Genomic DNA, 26,465 nt, shown 5'->3' with positions numbered 1-26,465 from the left:
ATCCACCTCCACCCTGTTACTGTAGCATCCACCTCCACCCTGTTACTGTAGGATCCACCTCCACCCTGTTACTGTAGGATCCACCTCCACCCTGTTACTGTAGCATCCACCTCCACCCTGTTACTGTAGGATCCACCTCCACCCTGATACTGTAGGATCCACCTCCAGCCTGTTACTGTATGATCCACCTCCACCCTGTTACTGTAGGATCCACCTCCACCCTGATACTGTAGGATCCACCTCCACCGTGTTACTGAAGCATCCACCTCCACCCTGTTACCGTAGGATCCACCTCCACCCTGTTACTGTAGGATCCACCACCACCCTGTTACTGTAGGATCCACCTCCACCCTGTTACTGTAGGATCCACCTCCACCCTGTTACTGTAGGATCCACCACCACCCTGTTACTGTAGCATCCACCTCCGCCCTGTTACTGTAGCATCCACCTCCACCCTGTTACTGTAGGATCCACCTCCACCCTGTTACTGTAGCATCCACCTCCGCCCTGTTACTGTAGCATCCACCTCCACCCTGTTACTGTAGGATCCACCTCCACCCTGTTACTGTAGGTTTGTTTGTCTAAAACAGAACTACTTTGTTTGGTTGTTTGTTTGTCTAAAACAGAACTACAGTGTTGTTGTTTGGTTGTTTGTTTGTCTAAAACAGAACTACAGTGTTGTTGTTTGGTTGTTCGTTTGTCTTAACAGAACTAGTGTTGTTGTTGTTTGTTTGTCTAAAACAGAACAACTTTGTTGTTTGGTTGTTTGTTTGTCTAAAACAGAACCACATTGTCGTTGTTTGGCTGTTTGTTCCTCTTATTTCCTGATGCCGTCCGGCAGTTCGGTGATAACAACGTTACGTTATATAGGAGACCGAGGGGAAACGGCTGCAATGTGAGAGATGATCAGATCGGACCTAGACGTGAGGCGACAAACAGTGAGGAGGGGCCCATTGGGGCCCTTTGGGGGACGTGGGGGCTGTTATGGACCCCCAGCGGAGCGAGGACAGGTCCTCAGTCTGTCTGGTTTACGTACGGGGGAGTTAAACCTCCTGCCCAGCTCGCCACCCGGTCTAGACCCTGGCCCTGGCTGACGAAGAGAGCCAAAAAAACTACTAGATCTTATAACAAGGAAAAATAAAAATAACCAACAATTACAACACTTCACTTGATGACCTAAAAAAAAAAAAAAGTCCTAAATATTTGTACAACAGTAACCATTGCATTAATCAAAATAAATAATCAATAAATAACAAAGACAAAAAACAAACTGGAAAATGTATTGATGTGCAGATGTGTCCGGGCCAGGTGAGGTTTCCCGTGTTGAGTCAAATTAAGCCAAAGGATTTTGTTTTGACGGGTGTTCAAATACTTCATGGTAACTTTGGTAGTGACTTGTTATCATTACTATTTATTATTATTTAGAAATAATGAAGATTGTGACCATTCCTTCAATCACTTTGTATTTAGTAACCCATTAATCACATTTTCAATACACAAAACGATGTATGCATACCGCACCGAGACCGGCCTTGGAGAAAGACAATCGGTATCTCGCTCAACAGTCAATCTTAATAGTTAACACATTTCAATGCATACGTTTAAATGTCATGTGGCCGAGTGTATTACGGACCAGGCTCCATCGTATAGGTCGACGCACACAGACCCTGAGAGGCCCAGGTAATGGGACTGAGTCAAAACGGCCCGCTACAATCCCCTCCTCTGGGGCCCTCCAAGAATACCGAGTGACAGAACACAGAAGGACTGCAGGATAAACATGTTAACCTCCCGGCAGTGGAGGGCAGAGCGAGGTGGGGGGGGGGGGGAACAATAAAGAAGAAACACAATCTCACAAAACGTGTTTCCAGGAATAAGCTCTTACCAACGTCAAAACGTCTGACAAGCACTGCCAGTTTTAAAAGTGACGTGGATTTCTTAACCAAAACCAGTCCCAACACGCCCGTCTCGATGGCCCTGCCTTTGATCATGAAGTGTGCGCGTCAATTTTTCTACCAATTATTTGGCCTGTCAAAAAGTTTAGCAATGCAAATCATCCGAGTGTTGCACTGGTGTGTTCACATAGTAATGAGTTCCTGAATCACCAGGGGGTCCTTGGGGGCCGAGAGCTGGAGTCTGTAGGACCACTGGCGGAACAGAGATGGTACAAACCCTGCCGGCTCCTAGGAACCCTCAAATCAGATGCCTTTTATCCATCCGATACTCAACTCATACATATGTATTGATGTACATCTTGACTGTAGTTTGGAATAGACTATTTCTGATGTTGCTGTTGTGCACCTCTGCCACAATGAAACAAATACTGGAAACTTCTCTCTTGCTGACTAGCTAAATTTTCTATAGCCAGTCTGCACCCTCTTGTTAAACTAGAAACTCTAGTGCAGCAGAATTATCTGTAGCTAGGGCTTTGATTGTACACCCTGATTGTTCTCAGCCTCTGCCAACTGAATGATGTAAACATAAAGTAAAGTTAGGATGAGGAATCTCAGGTCACCGTATCCTCCACAAAGACTTGTGAAGAGTTCTCAGGTAAAAATGAATGCGTCACTCCCAACCCACACTGACCTGACTGATGGAGAGGCTGTCTTTGTCCTGACTGAGTACTGGTTTAGGCTAGACTAGGCAATCATCCGTGACTCAACCAGCTCTCAGAACCTGAATGGAATGGAACCGAATGGAATAGGAATAGCTTCGCTGAAACGCTTGCCCTCTTAAACATATTCATATTTGTGTTAATATATGTATTTTTATTCAACTACCAAAAGCTTCAAAATTTTGAAAAGACTGAAAAAAATGTAACACAGGGCACGCTCTTATCATATAATCTAGTAATGTGATATAATACAATTAGCACGACTGACCTAAGACTCTCTACAATGGAGAAAACAGAACGGGGGTAAACCACAGCAGCTGCAGATGGGGCTTCGAGACGCACACACGCACGCACGCACGCACGCACGCACGCACACACACACACACACACACACACACACACACACACACACACACGCACACGCACACGCACACGCACACGCACACACACACACACACACACACACACACACACACACAGTATTATGCCCCAGAGAACGTGTTAAAGGGCACACAATAATTTCGCCCCGGTGTGCACCATCTCACAGAGCTGAGTAGATCTTAACTTCAAGTTCAAACTAGTGAGACCAACGACTTGTGTTACGGTGTGGGCCCTAGAATGCTAAAGGTTACTGATTGTTAAATCATCCACCATTCCTCCATCTCTTCTCGAGGTCACGCCTGCTTTTGTACATTTCCATGACTCAGATCATTTCATGAAAAATGAAGGAGGAAAAAATAAATAAAAAACGCCACAATGGGCTTGCATCAGGATACATTCCTGCATCGAAACGGTGTGATCTCTGGACGCGTTGGTGCGGCGGAGTTCAAATGCCACTTTGTTGCTCTGCAGTGTTGTCCTAGGGAGCTGATGGCGGCCCGCACCAGCCAGCGCTGGAACTCTGTGGTGCTCCTGGTGGAGACGTCAAAGCTCCCCGATTTGCGGCGTGTGATGTGAATTCCACTCATTACATTAATGAATGCTGGGTATTTAAATCAACTAAGGGAAAAAAAAGTGTGCATTAACGTAATGTACATGTACACAACTATAGAATCTCCTCTGACCTAAATGGTAAATGGGCTGCATTTATACAGCGCTTTTCTAACCAGCAGCTACTCAAAGCTTTATAATACTTCCTCACATTCACCCTTTCATACACACATTCTCCCACCGACGGCGGAGTTAGCCACACAAAGCGACAGCCAGCTCGTTGGAAGCAGTCAGGGTGAGGGGTCTGGCTCAGGGACACCTCGACGAGCTACGACGAGCCGGGGATTGAACCGTCAACCTTCTGGTCACCAGCCAATCCGCTCGACCTCTTGAACCTCATACCGCCCCAACTAAGATGTTTTTATACTAAGATTATTTCGTGTCCACAAGACGTTTTGTTCTCGCGTCCACGTTCATGTGTCTGTCCTCTAACCTTCCTCCCACCACCGATAGGACCCAAATAGCGGAAGACGGATGGTTTTAAAGGCATCGGGCCACTGTGCACACAACTAGTCTGCCTGTTGGCTTCTCGGGCTCCTTCTCTTGTTATTCCGTATTCCCCAGGTGTCTTGGGCACCATCTGCATCTCGTGGCTGCTGATGTAGGAGGGGCTGGTGTTAACCTCATTAACCAAGGCGCAGAAGATGTATGGCGTGCTGGATAGACAGCGACGGATGGATATACACGGACATACAGACCTTGATAGATACAGACAAACATTTGCACAGCCGACAGATGGATGGAGTCGAACAGACAGACGGACAGATACGGCCTGACATAAATAAAACAGACAGACAATTAGACAAGACAGATACACAGATAGAGTGACAGGCACAGCCAGACAGAAGATACTGACACAATAACATAGACAAGACAGATAGATGTAGACAGACAGGCATGGAGATAGAGAGATACACAACAACGATTTCAAACACTAGGAATGTTTTCTATCCCTATTCATACGTTTCCCTTTGAATAGCTTATTGGTTTATTTATGACGCACAGGCAGGTAACGAGAGCGGAGCTCCGATTCGAAGGCAGGTTAACTCGGTCGCTTTCACTGCTCCTCCGTCTGCTCTGCATTCAGCTCCAGGCTCCATTTTGCGCTTAAATACTTAACATTTCTAACCCTCATCTGCAGGGTCTCCTTTCTGCTCGCTGCTTTAACAAGTCATGCTTGAGTCAAAGCAGCGCGTGTGGCAGACAGTATTTACCTTCAATGTTCATTGTTTCCAGGGTGACTTTGTCTGCTGATGTCGCTGTAATCTGAAAGTTTCCGTTGGATTTCGTTTTAGTTTCTGGCAGAAACTACAAACTAAAACACAAGTATTTAGGGTTTACATCACAGTGATTCTGTCATTTCTCTGGTGAATCGGTTTGTCCTGAGGTGACTAATGCAACACTGTGATAAAACATCAATGGGTGTATTTGGCAATAACAATGCTGTTCTCTGGGAACGGCAATAAAAGTATGCTTGAAACATTATCCCTACACTTCGGCCAGGATCCAGGAAAACCATTTTTCCCATTTGTTAAAGTTTATTTGGAATCCCTCAGGTGACTCCGCTTGATTAACCATATTTCATGATACTTATCTTTTCATACCGGTTGGCATTTTTTTTTGCGACCAATTCCCAAATTAAAATGAAAGCCTTATAGCCTAGCTCTGCGTCTAAGGCTTGAGAAGAGAAGGAGCCAGGAACTCAGTTCCCAATCGTGCGCTGAAGGATTGTTGGTGGAGTGGCCCTCCCCCTGACTCTGAGCCCCGCCCGCCCCGCGTGAGGGAGGAGGAAAACATGGCTCCCGCTAATTAAAAAGGCAGCTTCTTTAAATCCTAATTATTTTATGTTGCTTGCATCACCAACTGCCAAAACAGTCACTCTGGAGCTGAAAACTGATTAGAGCAATGGTTTTAATGGGATCGGGCCAATTGTTTGACATTCATAATAGCTCCTTTAATTATTTCAGTTTTTTTTCAATGTTTGCGCGTTTACCAAATGTCAAAGCACGTTACCGAGCGACCGAGACGCGGGTTGTAGTTCGTTAACAGTTTGGCACGGAGAACACTGTCATTAGTGGACCGCGAGCGCATCCGGCTTTCATACCACGCGTTGCACTGGGATGTCATTGATCGAGACCACCGCTCGGCACACAACCAGACCCAATTATTTGCTGAAGTACTGACACGCTGATCTTAACAAACACACAAAACAACAGAGTGTGCGTCACGCCAGCTAATTAATGATACACCAGCCAGCGAAGGCACAAACTTCTTCCAAAAAATGGAATACGACGCCGGCGCTTTTGACCAAACAACGGTTTGAACTTGTTACCATAAACGCCTTATCCGTCTTCTCCCGTCAACGCCTTATCCGTCCCCCCACTGGCCGCTTCCTGAGTCCTCAGAAGGAGAGCGTCAACGCAGGGAATGGACTTCGAAGACCCTTTTATCGTCGCTCCACCCTTCCTCCACTTTCCTCTACATTCACCCTCAATCTGCTGAAGGTTAGGTGAGAGCGGCGGGGCTGTTAAATCTCCTCAGACCGTGGGACTCACAGACACCTTTACTGTAACTACAGGAGGAGCTACGGAAATGAATCTGACCCGACCTGACGAGGTGTTTCTGTAACCCCGGAGCGGCGGGCTGGCAGAGCGGAGCGGCTCTTCCGTTCTCCTTCCCTGAAGGACGCTGGCGTCTCCCCTCCCCCTGCTCGCAGTGAATCCAAACAATGGTACCGCTTTCTGAGATATGAATAAATGAACGGATTAGCGCATGACTGACTGCATACACTGCGCCCCGTGATCAAGGTTATGTTCCAGTGATTGTGTGCCTCGTCTACATTTCCTTCAACATCTGTCGAAGGTTTTCAAATTGCCAGAAAGTGAGTTTTTTTTGGGTCTATTTGACTCCGTTTCCATCTGGATCCCCCGCAGTATCAAAGGCCAAGTGCGGCCGTCTTAATGCTGAAGCAGAATACCCAACGAGATGAGATAGCAGGACGATGTCTCATCTGTGTGTGTCTCCTCCTTGCATCACGCTTCATTCTGACACGGACATGGAATGAGAGATGTCAGGGGGGCCCCAGGGGGGCCACGGATTAAAAACCGTCTCCGGGCCGGCTGGAGCCCCCCTCCATCGACCAGCCCGCTGCCGGACTGATGATGAACCCAGCGCACCCTTTACTCAGCAACAGCTCACACCATGTGGAAGGATGGCCCTCTCTCCCTCACACACACACACACACACACACACACACACACACACACACACACACACACACACACACACACACACACACACACACACACACACACACACACACACACACACACTCGCGTGGGGCCATGGAGATGTGAACCCCGACGAGCCGCCCGGCTACTTTGTCAAAAGGAGAATCAAAGTGTTTGGAGCCACGCGAGGCCTTGCTCTCGTCATGGGAGGGGAGGGAGGGGAGGGAGGGGGGGGAGGCAGGGGGAGGAAAGGAGAGGGAGACAAAGGGAGGAGAGGGGAGGAGGGGGAGGAGAGGGAGGAGAGGAGAGGGACACAGAGGGAGGAGAGGGAGGCAGGGGGAGGAGAGGGAGACAAAGGGAGGAGAGGAGAGGGAGGAGAGGGAAGGAGGGGGAGGAGAGGAGAGGGAGAGGGAGACAGAGGGAGGAGGGGGAGGCAGGGGGAGAAGAGGGAGGAGAGGGGAGGAGGGGGAGGAGAGGGAGGAGAGGGAGAGGGAGACAGAGGGAGGAGAGGGAGACAGAGGGAGGAGAGGGAGGAGAGGGAGACAGAGGGAGGAGAGGGAGGAGAGGGAGACAGAGGGAGGAGAGGGAGACAGAGGGAGGAGGGGAGACAGAGGGAGGAGGGGAGATGAGAGAGGGCCGAGCAGGGCTTCAGAGGGAGGGCCGGTCATCTGGCGGGTGAGGCCCGGGGGAGGCCCGGGGGAGGGGGCATTTCAAGGTCCTGTGATCACCCAGCGCTGGATAATCAAGAGCGAGACAATGGAAGTGTAGCCAAGATGGAGCGCCGTCCACACGGAGCTGCCTTCATGTCCCCCCCACGCACTCTTTCCGTTCCTCTCTTCCGCTCTTCCCACAGACCCACTCTCATTAGTGCGTCGTGCTGGGTGGCGCGACCGCCACTTCCCGCCAGCCGCGAGCGAGAGCTGTCAGATGGAATGGTGAAAATAGCTTGTTGTTGTTGTCTCCCCAGTGATGCAGGCCTTTGGAAAACATAACAAGCATTTCAAAGTTGCGGAGACCGGGCGGTCGATTTCCTCCTGCGGTCCCCCGCCAGTGTGTTTATACCTCTCTATGTCTGTGTGTGTGTCTGTGTGTCTGTGTGTGTGCCTGTGTGTCTGTGTGTCTGTCTGTGTCTGTGTCTGTGTCTGTGTCTCTGTCTCTCTGTGTGTGAGTGTGTGTGTGTGTGTGTGTGTGTGTGTGTGTGTGTGTGTGTGTGTGTGTGTGTGTGTGTGTGTGTGTGTGTGTGTGTGTGTGTGTGTGTGTGTGTGTGTGTGTGTGTGTGTGTGACTGCGTGTGTGTGTGTGCAGCAGGTGCGGTCATGTTTGCCTGTGTGTCTGCGCTCATGTGTGCGTATTGTGATGTCTGTGTTTCAGCTGTGACTGGTAGCTTTCCGTCTTTCAACAGAAACACAAACATGGAGACGACAGCGGACAGGAAGTAGTTAATCCACCACCAGCGACCCTCCAGCAGCACCTCCGCAGGCGTCCACCAGGGAGCGCCGGTGGGGTTCCTCGCTGAGCCTGAACAGAAGCCGCTGTCTGAGGGGACTGTCCCCTCCGCCGCCGGCCGCACACGCAGCCCTCCAACCACTTCCCCTTTCACTCACTGCGGTGGCCAATCACAGTGCTTCAGTGGAGGGGACGATCAGCCGAGAGCAACAGAAAGCAATCCCGCCGCCGCCGCCGCCGCCGCCGCCGCCACCCGGGCTCTATCGAAGTACTTTGTGCGGAAGAACACAATCAACTGCCAATCAAATGCATGTGAGAGCGATGGGGAGATGTGGTTAGCCCTGATGATTTGAACTGATAGGACCAACCAGATCTCCCTCTCCCTCTCCCTCTCTCCCTCTCTCTCTCGGAGCGTCGCCCGAGCCGATGACGACGGGCGAACGAGAGAGCGTTATATCAACGCATCGCTTAAAATTCGGTTTATCTCAGTCACTGTTCAACACTCAATACATCAGGAAATGGACCACAGCTGTACATTCGGAGCATGTTTCAGATACGGCGAGAGACACAGAGATGGAGAGAGAGACAAAGAGTCAGAGAGACGGATAGAGAGCGAGAAACAGAGAGGCCGCAGAGAGTACGAGAGAGAGAGATAGACCAAGAGAGAGACCGAGAGAGCGAGAGATAGAGGGAGAGGGAGAGGGAGAGAGAGAGAGAGAGAGACAGAGACAGAGACAGAGACAAAGAGTGAGTAAGTGCGAGGGCAACGGCGAGAGCGAGAGAGAATGGGAGAAAGAGAGAGAGACTGAAAGATAGGGAGAAAGGATAAAGAAATTGTTTGCCCTCAAAGGATGTCCTCCTGGCCTTAAGAGGAGGCAGAAAGAAGCTCGTTCCAGATTTATCTAAGTCTGAATTACGGGCGATGTTTATGCATCACTCCGTCTTTATGAGACGGTTTGAATGGCGTCAGGAAAACCACAACAGGACAGTTTGAATGTGGAATCCAAGCCGGCAACCCGCGGCCCAGCATGTAAATCACCCCCCCCCCCAACCCCCCTCATAATTACTGCCGCCCAGAGATAATTTACCACTCTAGTGCTGCACTTCAGAACCTCAGAATAAGGTTTACGCTCCAAGAATATTTAACATTGGAAAGCCATATGGCAAACGGTAACGCCGGAATACTCAATTGACGTGGTTTTTACATGATTTAAAAAACAATTGACATGAATTTACCAAAATCGCACAACTAATTGTCTTCGGCACATCAGGTTCTATGACTTAAAATAGTATTATATTTCGAAAGACACAGAGAGGACTGAACCAATTTCATTGAAACTGAACTGGTTGGTGCAGAGACACAACGTTTACACCCCCCCCCCCCCCCCCCCGGCTGGTGAGATCAGGCGACAACACAGGTAATTTGGTGGCAGGTTCCGGCAGTCGACACCAACCTGTCCGACAGCGGGGGGGGGAGATATGTGAGCAATTTAGCGCCTGAGTGCACGTCGCGCGTCGCCATGGTTACATCAGGGATGCGTCAAGGCAGATTATAGATTACAACAACAGATAAGATGTACCTTTTAATTGGGGATACTGGGACTGGGTGTCTTGCAGCAGGTGTTTAAACGGGGTTACACCTTTCTCAACCTCCCTGAACACTGCAGAACGGCGGCTGGGATTACCTCAGTCTGCTGGGTCGGGAAATCCAGTTGGAAATAAAAAGATTGGATAAATGAAATAAATGGATAAATTTGATTTATTTGTTGGCACGTCTGCTTTGGTTAAATCACTTGAAAATAAACAACTAGAGGAAGACATTTAACCAATGGAAATATGTTTTGTTGTTTTCTTTTTAAAGCAATGAGAAATAACAAAGGGCATGAATATATTACCTGTACTTGGTAGACCATACGTTTAATTTTAATATTGGAGGGGGAGGGGTGTAACCACGATGTAACAGATTGTGTTTATACTCCATCAGTCAAGGCTGTGGCCGTTCTCGTTTTGACTTGGCGGGGCCAACTGTGTTGCGACTTGCTCACTGAGGGCTCCCATCAATAAGCCTCTTTGTTAACAAATGAGGGCTTCGCTAAAGCTAAATGCTAATAATCTAAACATACTTGGCAGACAGCACTTATTTTCCGCGGAAAAAGGGGGAAAAAAACAGCAAATGAAGGATTACATTTTTGTTGATGCCACTTGGCTCTACATGTCCCAGTCATTAGCATGGTGAGGAAAAGGGTTTACCCAGACCGTACATAATCCTGGCTGAGATGAAGGTCTTCAACTGCAACCCGACGTTCTCTACCACCGAGATGGAGGCTGAAGATGAGAGGAAGCTCTCGGATTGACCTTTTCCTCCAGAGCGGAAAAGTGCAGAAAGAATTAAACGCAACACAGTTTTCTGATGCCGTTCCAGATTTGAACAGGGTTGTGCCCCAAAAAAAACAACGAGTGCAGATAACCAAAGAACATATTTTTGTCTTCTTGGAATCAACGGAAAGAACCACCTGCATTTAGGACTGTTTTCTTTCCAATTGCCTTGTCGAGTTCTTCTGCTGTGACATAAGAAACACACTGGAGATTAGCCGTTTGAAACCCTTGACGTGCAGAGACTGTGCTTGAATACTTTCGAGAAGGACCCGTGGCAGGTTAGCTAGTCCTGCACATCGCAGATACTCCTGACGCTTGGATTAAGATTATAGAAAGCAACTGGCAATATTGTAATATCCTCTGCGGCTCGAAAAGCAAGGCGAGGCAAAGCTCTCAAAGGATACGCTGGCATTTAACGCGGCTGCGCTTCACTTGATTGGCGCCGTGAATTAGCAAGCGGCGGAGAAAAGAAACACACAAACCGAATGCCGAGCGCCCTTTAATGCCACGAGACTCAGGAGATGTTTTTTATTCAGTGTTCAATGTGCCATGAAATGCATGCTAACCTCAATTTCAGAAACTGTTTTTATTAAGCTTTGAAGATGATTTATTGGAAAAAGACATTAATTGAAAAAGACGGAATCATATGGTCTGGGTATAATACCAATGTGTGAAGTTAGACATTTGATCAATATATGGTTTTACGCAGCATGAATGACTTGAAAAGTCATGAAAGCTGTGGTAAACCATCTCCTGATTCTATCTTTGCCCTGATTCACACCATGCTACCAAGAGAGTAATAATCAAATGTGCGCAATAAAAAGGTGTTGTGATTAATTGCTCTGGACGAAAATAAGAAAAGCTGACCTTGATCATACATTTTCAGATTGCATCGTAAGCAGCGATGGCAAAGAAAGACTAAAAACAATAATGGTACAGCTTAGGAGTGCGATGAGGAACGGCAAAGTGGCTGCGGCCCTAAAAGGATTGTTTAAGACAAAGTGTATGTGCGTCAGACTGTAAAAGGCGTCCTTAATACGCCATGTTCTCCGGTAAAACAGGCGATTAGTGCCAGAGAGCAGGCAAAGGGAATGTGGTTTTCTCCGACGGGATTTGAATGGATTGTGCAATCGCAACAGAACTCTTCCGGTACCCGGTACTCTGCCCCGACACACGCCACAAACACACACGCCAGCCTGCCTCTAGGAGCTGCTGCTTTGTGGACGATGGACGGGCTTTAAACCAGTTTACGAGATTCAACCCAGGGGGAGACGGTCCAGCGCCGTGGCCGGACGCGCGTTTCCAGAGAGCGAACTGGTTCAACCCCCCCCCCAAACCTCGTTGGCAGTCCCGCCACCAACCAACGCCGTCCCACGACCCTGCCTGCCAAGCACGTCCGTATGAAAGGGCTACAGGGCTGCTTGGACCTTCATGGACCGCATGGATAAACCCCACAGTGGGTTTCTGAAAGAGAGAGAGCGCGTGACGCTGTATAGGACAGCACGGAGGAAGCCAACCCGGGTCCTACTATAGGTTCTCCTCCCCCGGCGTTCCCTTCGGGAAATCAGCGAACGAAGGTGAACCGGGTCCGATCCCCATGCCGACATCGTCTGGAACGTTCAAGGAGAGCCCTTCAGACAGGGCAGGCCGCGGTTGCCCCGGCGACTGATTGATGATATTTTGTTGCGACAGCTCTTCAAACCCCCCCCCCCCCCCCAATACACTGTTCTGCTGCATTGTCAGCCGGGCGGAGGGGAGGAGGGGGGGGGGGGGGGCAACTCATTATGCTTACGATCTACTTCCCTCGCCCCAAAAAACTGAACAAGACACATACCAGTGAGGGTTAGGGCAAGGATGTGGGAGAGAGGAAGTGAGAGAGAGAGAGAGAGAGAGAGAGAGAGAGAGAGAGAGAGAGAGAGAGAGAGAGAGAGAGAGAGAGAGAGAGAGAGAGAGAGAGAGAGAGAGACAGAGAGAGAGAGAGAGCCAGGGAGGGAAGAAGGGAGGGAGAGGGACTGAGGGCAGAGTTGCCGATAGTTTGGTGTGTCAGGACGATAGGTTGGTGTGTCAGGACGATAGGTTGGTGTGTCAGGACGATAGTTTGGTGTGTCAGGACGATAGTTTGGTGTGTCAGGACGATAGTTTGGTGTGTCAGGACGATAGTTTGGTGTGTCAGGACGATAGTTTGGTGTGTCAGGACGATAGTTTGGTGTGTCAGGACGATAGTTTGGTGTGTCAGGAAGACCACTAACGTAGCGTTTGACTTGCGGCCGATCGATCCGCCTCCCGGCATTCTCCTGCATATAAAGCAAATGTAATTGCGGTATGGTGTGGTTTCATGTTTATTCCCCCCTCCTCTCTGTGTGTATTGTCCCCAGTAGGCCTATCCTACGTTCTGGCGTGTGTGACCATTACTGTTTTATGCAATGGGCCATGAAAGATAAGCATATGTGTTGCAGGTTTCTACTTGCATTGGTTTTAGGAGAATGAAACAGGACTGAAAATCTAGAGGGGGAGTTTAACCAAAGGACTATTTGGTTGATGACCATTGAATCAAACTTGAACACAAAAGTAAACTTTTGATTACCCAGAAAATAAATGCATTTAAACAGCAGAGGGTAACAGCAGCCACAAGAATCCTTCAATGAACTCGCACAACAGAAACATTAAACGCTAAAACCCTCCCGCTAATGACAGTTAATCTCCCCATGATCAGTTCCAAGAGATATCCTTTGTACTTCCCCCCCAAGAAAAAAATCCATCTTCATTCTTCGCAAATGGAAATGTCAAGCTATAAAACCACTGACACAGTTCTCATGTTCGGCGTAATGCCGTAATTACTCTGAAGGGAGAGGTAAAGAAACATTGTGAATAGTGTGTCTTTTGTCCGTCTCACACGATGGGGGCTCACTCCTGTTCGCTTACCGCCAGTAGGAGGTGAACGAGACAGACTGCCGGCCTTCATCTGAAGGCTGGCGCCCGCCACACACAGGAGAAACCCGATTGGATTTCCATGAAAAGGTAGAACACAATGATTCTGGGACAGGCAGGGAGGCCGAAATGGTTCATTAAGAGACACAATGTCCTGCCAGGCCCCGAGGGAGATGAAATAAAATAAACTTACGCGGGTCACAGAACATCACAGCTGGATCAGACAGGACGCTGGATCAAGGGGACTGGACTGAGCCATCCCACACACACACCTTTTGGCTCTGACACACATCTTTTTGATTAACTGAAATCCCAGTCATATCAGAACCATCACATCGAGGTTTGCATTTGAAGGTCAGAAAACAATGGGAAAAGAAATGAGAAGCTAGAGTTGAAAAGAAACTGAAATTTGTGATACAAATATGTGGATTTAGTGCAGAATAGATGTTGTCCTCAGCGGTTGTTGTCCTGTTTCTTTTGATTCCTCCCAAGGTTGACACAAAGCATTTCCCTGAGTGAGGATGAAGCCACCCCTAGGTAATCAGTCCTTAAGCTTTTCAAGTTAAAGTGAGCAGACGTAAAACAAATATTGTTCTTCAGTTGTCAGTTGGTCTACTTAATAAAATGTTGACTTTGGGCAGAAGTATTGACAAGGTCACGGTTTCTGTGCACCAACTACTCAAAGGGTTTTTAAAATAAGAGAAACTGATTCTTTGATTCTTTTTTTTTTTTAACATAAAACAAAAAGCTGTAGGCTTCAATGTCATGCAAGCACCTTATACGTTTTTCTTTTTAAATTGCATGCATTAATTAAGTATTGTTTTACCTAACCTGGAAATGGTTGAACTGAGTCGTATAGGCCAATGCTATAGAAATTCACTTTATTTGTTTTCCGAGCGCACCGTGACTGAAAACTTTTTTTCGTTACTGTTTTATTCCCTGTGTGTGCGGCTTGGCGCAGCTTAATTACGGCTGGCGTTTCAACCGCCGACAGTACCCTTATGGAAAGGCAGGCTGTGAAAATGCCTTAATTGGGCGGGCGTGCCCAATACTTATAAGCAAGGGCGTGCCCAATACTTATAATGTCAAATGACGTAATCTGATTTAACGAACTAATCCAAAAAACTAATCAAACGAACAAATCGTGATAGTGAACGGAACTGAAAGAACTTATTTCCGGAAAATAATCGTTTTGCCCATCCCTAGTATTTAGGTTTTAAGAACTTACTGCATTCATCCTTGATATTCCTCTTGCTTTGGCTGGTTCAGACTACACGATTCTCAGATATTCCTCTACGATTTAACATGTCACACTATACGATCACAGAGCCAGAAAATCGGGCCTTGTCTCGTCGGAAGACTAGCCACACTACAAGATTCGAGGGTGCGATGCTCTCTACTTTGTATCATTCACGTTTGCAAGATATTGAGAAAATCTAAGATTTCGAACTGGCATAAATGTTTTTTAATATTTTTTCATAAAGGTTCCAGTAGTTTTTATAACTGCTCAATGCAGCAACTCCTCACAGTAGTTGCGTTGCGCGTGACATGAGCGATACAAAGTACCCGGCAGCAACAACGGAGCCTAGCAACAGAGCGTCAACAATGGATCCCCAGTACCTAGCACTAGGCACTATGCTGGCGGTTTGAGGTTATGAGGTTTATGATTTAAACTTCCCGGGTAGGTCAAGGGCGTCGGCCATTTCTCTTCACCCTATTGTGAAACTCCTTTGTGAAAAGGTCGAAAATACAGGGACGTTGCTGCCACATTTCAACCAAAGTTGTCCCAATTAGGTTGTTCCATTTTCTCTCGTTTTCTTTATTAACATTCTTCTTCTTGCTATTGATCGTATTCATTTTTGAATGCCATTACTGTGTACTCAGCGTAGTGCAGTGAAGTCAGTTGGGCAACACTGCGCGTGAGCTCCAGCTGTCTGTGGGGTTCCCTCATGTCGACAATGGATATGTCTTGCGATTCCCCCAAAAATTCGAACATGCCAAACTTTTCATCATGGATTTTCGAACGTCGCAAACGAAAACATCGCAGATCGCAAGCATGTCACATTACCAGACCTCGTCTCGTTGCCGACCTTTCAAAATCGTGTACGACTCGCAAATTTGTCTTGAGAACTATCAACACAAGAAAAACATAACACATTAAGGAAACATTCTCGGCTGTCAGCCTCGCCACGACCAGACACACAAACCCCCCCACCACTACCAACACCACCAACCCCCCCACCACCAGCAGCACCACCAACAACACCACCACCACCACCACCAATCCCCCCACCACCGCCACCACCACCACCAACCCCCACCCCCACCACCAGGGCCAGTCTGACGGCTCAGGGCGGCCAGGGGAGAAGCTGATGGGATGAATATCTCTGAGCCCCACGGGGAGAGTGAGCTCCAGCCAGCTCCCTGAAGCCAGGCCTCCGAGTGGACCTGGAGGTCGGCATCTCATTTTACACGGAAAGGAATCTATTATAAAACCTATCTGTCCCCGCACGCCGTCCTCCGGGGACGAGGTGCTCTCTAATTGTTTTTTCTACGCCGCTGAGCTGAGCTGGTTACAATGGAGAAGAGTCCATTCTCCAGGATGGAGAGGGAGAGAGAGGGAGAGGGAGAGGGAGAGGGAGAGGGAGAGGGGGAGGGGGAGAGAGAGAGAGAGAGAGAGAGAGAGAGAGAGAGAGCGAGCGACAGAGAGAGAGAGCGACAGAGAGAGCGAGCGACAGAGAGAGAGAGAGAGAGAGAGAGAGAGAGAGAGAGAGAGAGCGACAGAGAGAGCGAGCGACAGAGAGAGCGAGCGACAGAGAGAGCGAGCAACAGAGAGGGAGGGACTGGAGATACCCTGGATGTAGTTTTTTGTCATTCTTTTAACTCAGCTTTTACACACTGCGACTTAGATTTGAATTCAGATAGATCATAGGGTTTAGAATACGCCTAGGAATGCACCGGCCTATAGGTGTATCAAATATAATATCATAAATATATATTATATATTGCGGACACGGTACACCAAACTCAATCCCTCTAGACCGGGAGGTGAGTGGCTGCCACCTTTCCACCATAACAACATCGTGCTGTTTCTCTGCACGTTATCAGGAAGCGTACGAAAAAGAAAGGCTCAAATTCCTCTCCGCTGCTGGTCACCCTCATGGCCTCCACCCTGAGGATCCTACAACATGTGAGCAGAGACCCCGGACTGGCCCACAACGGTGGGATTCCCTCCCACGACCGTCCCCATCACTCACAGGCCCACCCTCCTTCTCCGACGGAAGCCGTTATCCAAACAGCCTCTTCCAAAAATAACTGCTTTTTTATTGAAAGTTAAAAGGTATTGCCAGAGTCAGCAGCCGCAGTGAAAGCCTTCAGCAGAGTGTGGGCTCCTAGAGGCCCGGCCCGAGGGACTCTGAAGGGGCTCGTGAAAGACCCTTTTCCGCATGGCGGGCGGATGTGTTCTTTAAAAGAAATAATAAAAAGTAAAAGCTGCGTTGTTGGAAGTTTGACGTTCTGTTCTGCTCCATCAGGTTTAATTTATTTTTACGGGCAAAGATAAATGGTATTTTTACAAGCGTCGGCAAACCCAGCTACATTTGGTTATTGAAAAGTTTGGAAAAAACGGACCAATGAAAACTATGAAATGCTGAAATGGAAAACAACAAATGGGGTCATTCAAACCATAAACACGACAGGCTTGAATCGAACAAAGCATTTTTGGTAAAAGCAAGAAAGGTCGGTGGTGGTTTCAAGGGGAGGGGAAATGGCCGTCCTCTAATGCGTGCTCTTCATGAAGAACCTGGCAACGCAGAAAAAAACCCAGACGAGCGCGTGTTCCCCCTCCCGGCCAATGGCGCGGCTTTGACCGAGAGAGAACCCATCTCAATGGCTGCTTCATAACAAGCCCCATCTTTGAAGATATGAATAAATGTTAGGATTTGATTTCATGGTCCCGGGGGCTTTCAGTTGGATATGATGTTCAGTGGGAGGGGGGGGGGGCAGGGGATACATGGGAATCTTTTGATTAGATCGTGGGATCGCTCTTATCTGAATCCACCGTTTTCTATTTTAAGGAACACACAGTATGTTTAAGTTGCCCACAAACTGGATCCTTCGTTAGCAGGAGGGCATACAGTATACAAAAACCCATTTAATGAGACCTATCATATAGATTATGTGGTCCCCTATCGAACCATCTCTCCCCATAGATTCATCTACTTGTAAAATTGGAAGATGAAATGAAACAATGTGCAAACAAATAATAATAATGGCATAAATAAAAGGGAAGAAGGTTTGAAGAAGTCCATAACGAGAATAATGATTTTTGTAATCTATTATTATTGCAAATCATCCTCTTTAATTGTTTTCAAATGAAGAGACGCCGGAGGCCGAATGGGTATGTAACATTCTCTTCATCACAGCAATAACAGAAGAGACTAAACTTGAAGATAAATCATGTCTATGCAAAACCTTTCTGTGGGTCTACGCATGGGAATTATTACATCTAATAATGACCTCGGCGTTGCCCATGAATTGAAAGACTGCATTAGTCATTACCTCAAAGTGTTGTGGCGTGTATTCGCTTTGTTGTAGACGCCCCGCGTTTCAAATTACTGTGGCGCGCATGGATTCTTTGAAGCCTTTGTTGATAATAAATAACTCAAAGCCAATATCGCATCCGGCTCTAAAGTCATGTTTTATTGAGGCCACATGATGGCCAAATGAAATTAAGTGGCTTTCCGAGACCACACAGGGAGTTTGGTCTATGGATATCCCGTCGGTGAATGATCGCAACACTCAGGAGACCGGTAGGGAAATCGCACCGTGCAATCCCACAAGTCAAGAGCGTTGTACTGGTCGAAAATCAGAGCGCTTACAGTCTCAAAGGGCTCAACAGGACCAAGCTCTTACCACAGCCTGGTCCAAACCACTCTACCAGCAGAAGAGAACGTCCCCAAATCAAAGAGTGCAAACCTGGAGAAGGAACCATAAGGGGAGAAGCACACGTTCGAAGATTAATAAGATCTCTTCACCAAGAGCAAGTTTGCAATTTGAAAACAATTGCCACCATGGAGACCCCCCCCCTCCCATGTATCCAAATGCCAACAGATACGTCTTCCATCTGGAGGGCAGATGGAAGACGCAGAGAGATTCCGCCAAAAGACGACCGCTTATCATTTTCTTTCCCAACGATGACAACTGTTGCTAAAACCCTGAGCTCCAGAAAGAGATGCTTGGTGGCGGGGAGGCGCCTCAGCTGTGTGAGGACACCGTTAAACCACGCCGATCCTACCGGGTACTGTTTCTCTACGCAGTGTCGCAGTGTGACCTGTTTGTAACTGTGCTTTGTGCTCGTTCAGAACTCAACCTCCGTACCGACCTTTCTCATGGAGCGTTGAGCTTATTATGTACAGGCCATGATGTGGTAGTGTGGTCATTATAGGAATACAGCACACACAGAAATGAAAATTATTATTTTGTCGTAACTCATGTCGTTTATTCTGCATGATAGCCAGACAATGTGTGTCTAGATTGGAACCGTACAGAGTGCTTTGTAACATGTACACAAAGTACTTGTGGACTTGCCATTCAGCTGTCAAGGCAACACTCTGTGGTATCAAAAGAAGTGACGAAGTGCATATAATGTTGGAAAATATTGTTGAAGTAGAGCAGAACGAGCATAACATTGCTTTCATTGTTCGCCAAAATAAGTTTACCCTTTTTGCCTGTATCTGTCAAATGAAATCGGTATAGCTGCTTAAAGTTATAATTTAGGTCATTATGTAATGAAGGGTCTGAGGTTCATTCTTACCTGCACATTATTAGAAGTGCAGGTAATTAGATAAAAGCCTCTACGAACAAGTGGATTCATAGAAACATCGGTACTTGTCGTCATTTAGTATATAGCGGTGTGCACCGTATATCGCGGAATGCTGCACGGAATAAAATGGGCTTAAACTGTTAAGATGCTTGGACTGGATCGATGGGGGCTCCTACATGATGTACCAGCCCTGCACTGAATCACACGAGAAGCCGCTTTGCATTAAGCAGAGGGCCAGGGTGATTCAGACGAATCAGACCAGGGTGGGGGGGCCGGCGTTGGTGAGCTGCTTTTATGATCTCCCTCCCCTCCTTCTGCTGCCCTGGATGTATCGATCCCACCTCTCATCCGTTGGAACCTCTTAAGTGATGCATTGACTGGTAAGTGAAAGGACGAGCATGCTGCCATGCTCCTGTTGGTCATTGCGTTGCTGAACAAACGACTGTGGAGTTCATTCAGTTCTTTGCACAGGTTCTATGTGAATATAGCCCACTTGCACCCGGTGGACCTTCAGTTCATCGTTTTAAGATTCAAAGATTCAAAGGTTTTTATTTTAACAACGAAAGTCTTCAAAATAAAGACCTATGTATCTGTGTCTTTTAACTGTACTAAGTTAAGGGTTGGGGAGAGAATAGATTTGTGAGAGAATTCTCTCTCTGTAACCTTCTATGATTCTGAATCGATACTTCCTAAATTGAAGTTATTCGTTCCTTTTGTCTTTGGTTTGCCTTACTGTGTATAGATCTTTGCAATCAGTTGATATACCGCTTCAAACATAGAAACTTCATCATCTAAATTAACACACCTTGCTTTCAGGGTCATACACAACCCAGTCTCACAGAAATACGTGACACTGTCACGTAATTTAATCTATTCATTCGTGATCTGGGACACACGTAATTTCATTCTCAGAAATTTTGACAAATCACGGATATATTTAATGCAGGTGCGCTGCTCTGTAGGCAAACCGCAACGGGAAAAAAGGTAGCTGCTTCATCTCTTCTATTTAGAATGAGTTTGAAAATCGTGCTTTTCTGCACGAAAAAAAATTACGTGATGTGACAGTGTCACGTATTTCCGTGAGACTGGGTTGTCATACACCCGTGATCGCATACAAGAATTCACTAATGCGCTTTCAATCTCAGAATATGTTATTCTGTGTTGCTTAGCAACCAATTTTCTGTCTTGAGGAACTGTATTGTTTGGTAGATGAATGATTTGTTTTCAATAAGTGATCGCTTTTTTATGTTGCCTCGTGTTTGTTTTTGTGAAATTTGACTAAGGCGTCTATAGTACCCATTTTATTACCATGTATATGAAAACAGATGGCAGGGTTTGAGGCGGTGAGCTTTGCAGCATACCTAACATCGCCCCCTAGTTGTTCTCAAATCCATGTAAACCACCGCCTCTCGCGGCTTATCAAGCATACTCATTACCATCAGGGTGCTCTGATAGATTGTAAAAGCCATGATCGATGAGTTGATGCTAATAACCAAGTGCCAAAACGTAATGACTGCATCACATGTTAATCGAACCATTGCTATTTACGGCTAATTAGATTAGCAGTAGGAGGAGTACTCATAGTAGTCACAGGCCTAGTAGGAGAAATGAGGAGAATAGTTAACATAGAACAGGCTCATATCCAATAGTAGTTGTTAAAGTACTGCAGTCGTAATTATGACAGTTGCAGTTGAAATAATGGTGCGGAAAGTTTAAAAGTAGCGATTAGTTTATATTAAATCATTGCATGGAGATGCAACATGGCAACCGGGAATAACAAATGAATTCCAAACAATGCGAAGAGAGTGTGTTTATTCGCTCACGTTACAATTTGTTGAATTACTCGAATTAATTAGACACAGAGTGTTCTTGGGGAGGATACCTGGGGATCTCCGCCAAATGCCAACAAAACAGCATCGTTATTCACTCTCACCGGCGCGGACACCAAAACCATCCCATTGTCATCGCCACGGCGACCGGGCCATTAGCGGAAAAGAACCAGCGTCTCCCGACACCCCAAAACACACGGGCAACAAGCCCACTTTGTTAGCGTTAACATTCACACACACGCCGCACACACACCAGAAACAAGCCGGGAACACGGCGAGAGAGGGCGGGCAGGAGGCTTGGGCCGGGCGCCGGTGATGTGCAGACACGCCGGTAATAGTGTGTAATTATCATTCGCTGTAGAACAGCCGGCGCACTCTGCCCGTGTGACGCGAGTGCGCGAGGAAAAGGTTGCGTTCAGCGATCCGTAGCACCTTATCGCTGCCGTCCCCCCCCGGGATGCGGACGGAGGCCGGGCGGGGGTGGCGGCGAGGCGGGAGGCGGGGGGCGCGGGGGTGGAGGCAGTGCGGCGTGCCAGGCTAATAGAGACGTCAGGAGAGTGCGCACGCCACGAGGAGGTCCGTGGAGTTATTTTTTCTTCTGAATCAGTGCGCAGCTCAGATTTGTTTGCATGGAAAGTATGGCTGACACGCACGCACCACACACACGCACGCACGCAACACACGCACACACACGCATGTTATACCCATGCATCAATGCATGGGTATAACAATACACATGTAACAATACAATGCATCCTTTGTGTTGTTATTGATGCATGCATGTTTAGTTCTGTATGTTTTGAACATGTCTTGATGTGTGTGAGTGTTTGCAATCATTTATTCATAGACTTTACCCAATAGCCTGGTGCACATGATGTATTTGTATGACGAGATAAACATCTAATAATCTGTTCCCAGCCCTCTGAGAGGGGCTGGTACAAGCAGCGGGCTATATATACGAGCCGTAGATACAGAGTGGTATTTATAGCACGTGGATTATGTAACCACACTGGTATTATGCTCTGGAGAGCTGACCATTATCTGAGACGGTGATCTTACATCTGGCAGGAGAACCTAAGCACTGTTGGTTCTTCTTTGATGTCTTCATTTTGTTTTAGGACAACAGAAACCTCTTCTTGAGAGAGCGGCTGTTAAGGCCTCGAGCACACGTTTGGTAGATGGCCATGGTAGATGAAAACGAAACACATACATAACCACATGGACAGAGGAAACGGGAAAGCTTTTTTCGTTCTACATTCATGACCAAGCTTTGTGTCAGTGCAACAGCGAATAGAAAAAAACGTAGTCTATATGCAAACTATAGTCGCCAGAATGTGTTGCATTACGACGGACAAAATATTCTATTTTATTTTGTTTAGTAAAAAAATAAATAAAACCAAGCTAGATTATTTTGAAATAGTTGACATGGCTGCACTTTAAAGAGTAAAAACAGCAGGGCACCCGAGATCAACACAGGTTGTGTGACTATACATAAAAAGAAGGAATGAAAGAAAGCCAGAATAGAATACATTATCTCTGTGTGTTTTGGTTTCTGGAGCAAACCTGTCTTGTAGTTTGTTAAAGTGGGATTTAGAATATGATGTCTCCTGCACTCTCTCCACAGGGGACCAGGATTGGACCTGGACAAACATGATTGTGGGTCAAACAGCCGCTGCCACGCCTTTATCACAGTACGAAAGAGTTCAGCTACCAACAGTTGTCCAGACATACAGTGTTTTGCATACTCCTTTATATTCCCTCGAACAATGCGAGAATGACAAATCATTTTTACCATTCAGTCCTTCAGCAGACACTTCGCTCCTCAATGACTTCAGAGAGAGGTTGTTAGTGCGCTGGGCTTCTTGCTCAAAGACGCCTACAACAAGGCAGCAGACATTGGGGGATTGAACCCAGAACCCCCTAGCTACTCATAGTCTTGTGTGGTAAAAATACAATTCCAAATGTCTCCTTTAAAAGCAGAGAATCACTCCAAAATGTCTCCAGCCTGTAAAAGCTAGAGGATACAAAGATATTGGACCCGTTTAAAAAAAGACGTTGTGTTTGCAGCCGCAGCCTGACGGCTTCCGAGTTGAACCTTCCGGTATGTTTACAGACAGCCGTGGACCTCATCGCAAACGAGATGAACTGAGACGCACTACCTTCTTGCTCCCTCATTGTCAGCTAGCTCTGCAATACAATTAAATCCAGCGGTATTATTTACCATTTAGTTATTTAGCAAGCGCTTTTATTCCAAGGGACTTTCAGTGAATACAGAAGCAGACGTCACTGAGGAGTTGGACCCTGAGAGAAGGCGGGAACAACCTAGTACGGGAGGAACGCCAGCAGGCGGTGGCCATGACGGTGGAGGCAAGATCACGACCCAACAGACAAGAGTGGTAGAAGACGCGCCTTCCCTCCCCGCCCCTCGGCGGTCGGCACTCTGGTAGGTGTAGCGTGATGTGAATGACATAATAGGAACACTCCAAGCGCGCGGCGCGCGGCGTGCAACGGGGCTGCTTGTAGACGAGGGACCTCCGGGGAGCTCCTCCTCCTCCTCCTCCTCCTCCTCCCCCCGAACAGACTCCCGCGCGCAGCGGAGACCTCCCCCCCCGACGGAGCCGCGCGCCCGCCGTGCCGCGGCGTTAAGGTGCGGCGCGTCACTCTGAATCTGTGTCCGCGGCCTCTACCCATGGGGCTTTGCCCCCACCGCGGGTCTGCACTTTGCACGAAGGCCTGCTGCGGATTTACTACGAGGCTATTAGTGCGGGATCACATTTGTGGTTTTCTCTTTCTCCGTGTCTTCAGGCGTCGGCGTAATGGTGTGATATTCTACTTCAGAATCCGGTTGACATTTGGCTACAGCTCATTTGCTCTCAGTCACAAATGGTCAAAGTCAACAGAAATAATGGGGATTTGTTGAAATGACCCCCGTTTTACCATGTAATGGCTTTTTAACCACTTCTATATGCTCTTTATAAACATGTGTACAATCCGTGGAGTACAGCTTAATGCACGGTCACACTGCGACTCCCAGTCCTTTCAGACTTTCCCCTGAAACGTCCGCCCAGCGGAATGGGACATTTTCTGATTTTATGATATTGAACCGGTGCTCCGATTGACCGGTCCTTTACCCCGGTGCCCAGCGCACAATCTACCAACACAATCAGCCAAGGAGCCAGCAGCCTTTAGATGAAATTAGACTCAGCGCTTTCTGCTCCTTCTATTCTGCCTTTCTGGCCGAGCTTTTCGATGGGCTCCGAAGACTCCAAAGGAAAGAATCAGCTGCAGTTCCATTGGAACAAGAAGTACAATGAGACGTCGACAGTGTTTAGTCCAATAAAATGGATAGATTAAAGGAACTTTGGCAGCTAAGTGAGGGTAATTGATTTATAATTTATCAGCACTTTGTAGAGTGGAGGCCCCCCAGAGAGTGCCGAGCTAAATCTTGCAACAAACTCTGTGCTACTGTCCTTGCGAGTTTGCGAGATATGGCCGCACTTCGCTGCCAAGAGACGGTGTTAAAGATACAGCTATCAATAGATTGTTCACATGTCTGACACGTAGGTTTTACATAAGCAAAGGAGCTAAACTCACAGACTCCTGATTAAATGAAATTGTCACGGCTGCCTCGGTGATCTACGATGCTCAAGGAAAGGCATAAAGCGCCATAAATCTCGCTTTGTCCTGCCTTGAAATGTCAGCATTTGCAAAAAACGAGCCTAGAGATACAGTTTTATTCCGGCATGTAAAGGTGAGAAAGCACACGCCGCTAGTAGTAGGACAGCGTTGCTCCCTAAGCAATAACCAGGGTGTCTCAACAGCGGACCACGCCGGTCTGCGAGGGCGTGAAGGGAGAACCAAGGTCAAAGCCCCCCTACTCCACCACAGAACAATACAACGCAATGCAAACACTCAGGGTCCTGCTGTGAGGCCCAGGAAGAACCCGGGTTGCCTCAAGGTGTGTTCCCTGGAAAGCCTGGGACCTTTGGATGGAGACCATCTGCGCCTTGGTCCTCTTGGTGACGCAGGCATCTGAACACCGTTTACACTCCGTTCATTAATCCAACGGGAGCTTCCTAACAATATGTATATCACAGAGGCACAGGGGGGTAGAGCCAGGGATATGACGGTCCCAGCTGCTGCCTCTTCACCCTCTGAGTGATCACCACCATCACGCCCCCTTCATTATTTACCCAACGCTCTGTTTTAGTCCCCGAATAAATCTCGACTTCATCCAGCACGTAAAATGTAAACACACACCACTTTTAATGTCGCGGCGTCAGCAACTTCCAGAGCCCCCGATCTCGAGGACACAAAGGAGGGTTCTTCTTAGTACAGTGACTTAATTACCAGCGGCACTTACGCGGCGTAATACACCAGCTGAGACTGTAATGACTGCAGAGACACCAGCTGTGAACTATTAAAGGAAGGATGCCAATGACCGGGCCATCCAGAAAGCAGCCACTCTGCGCTCCTCCCGGAGAACGCTGGGGTACAGTCGGGACGAGGGAACATATCCCGGCCGTGTTGGACGTCATAGCGCATTAGGCCGTGTTCGGCCGACTGGCGACGAGGGAACAACTAGGGGCAGCCATGGAGGGGTTGACGTTGATCTACTGGTGGTTTGAAGGGAATACATCAACGGGAAGCTGCAGTGGAATATGATGCCTGGGCTTTTTGGAGGGAAATAAATAAAGAAATGTAAAGAAATAATGTGTACTCACCCGGTACCAAACAATCTCCCGCAGCCTCCCATCGGTCTTGAAGTTACACTTGAGCGTGACGGTTTCCCCCACAACGACTGGAGGCAGCGGCTCAATGGTAACTGTCAAATATCCTGCAAGAAAGTTAGAAAAGTGCACACGGGACTTTGATTATTATGGGAAGTAATAGTACAAAAACAAGAAGCCAAAGCCCGCTCTTTCAGATGCACTTGAACAGGGTACATTCCAGGTTGTTTTATTTCCTTTTGCAGTGGAATGATTTGATTTTCAAAAGCCAAATGGCCATGAATCATTCATTGAGATTTGGGGGGAGATTGACTGTGAACCGTGCAGTCTCTTGTATGCAGCACAGAGTTTTTATTCAGAACCTTTAAAGCACATCCCCATCCAGGTAGACGGACGTGAAGCCTTTTGGCCCTCCTGGTGGGACAGGAAGGTCTACATCGACCGGACATCACTCGGTTCTCTTACCCGCTAAGCACTAAGGTTGAGGACGGCTGCACGCCGG

General features: G+C 47.6%; 1 protein-coding gene across 1 annotated transcript in view; it reads right to left on the bottom strand.

Annotated features, from left to right (window-relative positions):
- Positions 1-26,465, bottom strand: part of LOC115557084 (immunoglobulin superfamily member 21) — a gene marked incomplete in the record, with an annotated part of 104,563 nt that overhangs the window by 16,639 nt on the left and 61,459 nt on the right. The window contains 1 exon segment of the mRNA XM_030374669.1: positions 25,958-26,070. Within this exon segment, the coding sequence (XP_030230529.1) occupies positions 25,958-26,070 (113 nt within the window).

The sequence above is a fragment of the Gadus morhua genome, chromosome 13 (genome assembly GCF_902167405.1).
Source record: "Gadus morhua chromosome 13, gadMor3.0, whole genome shotgun sequence".
NCBI lineage: Eukaryota > Metazoa > Chordata > Actinopteri > Gadiformes > Gadidae > Gadus > Gadus morhua.
Note: the sequence above shows the minus strand (reverse complement) of the source record. Positions and strands in the feature narration are given on the sequence as shown.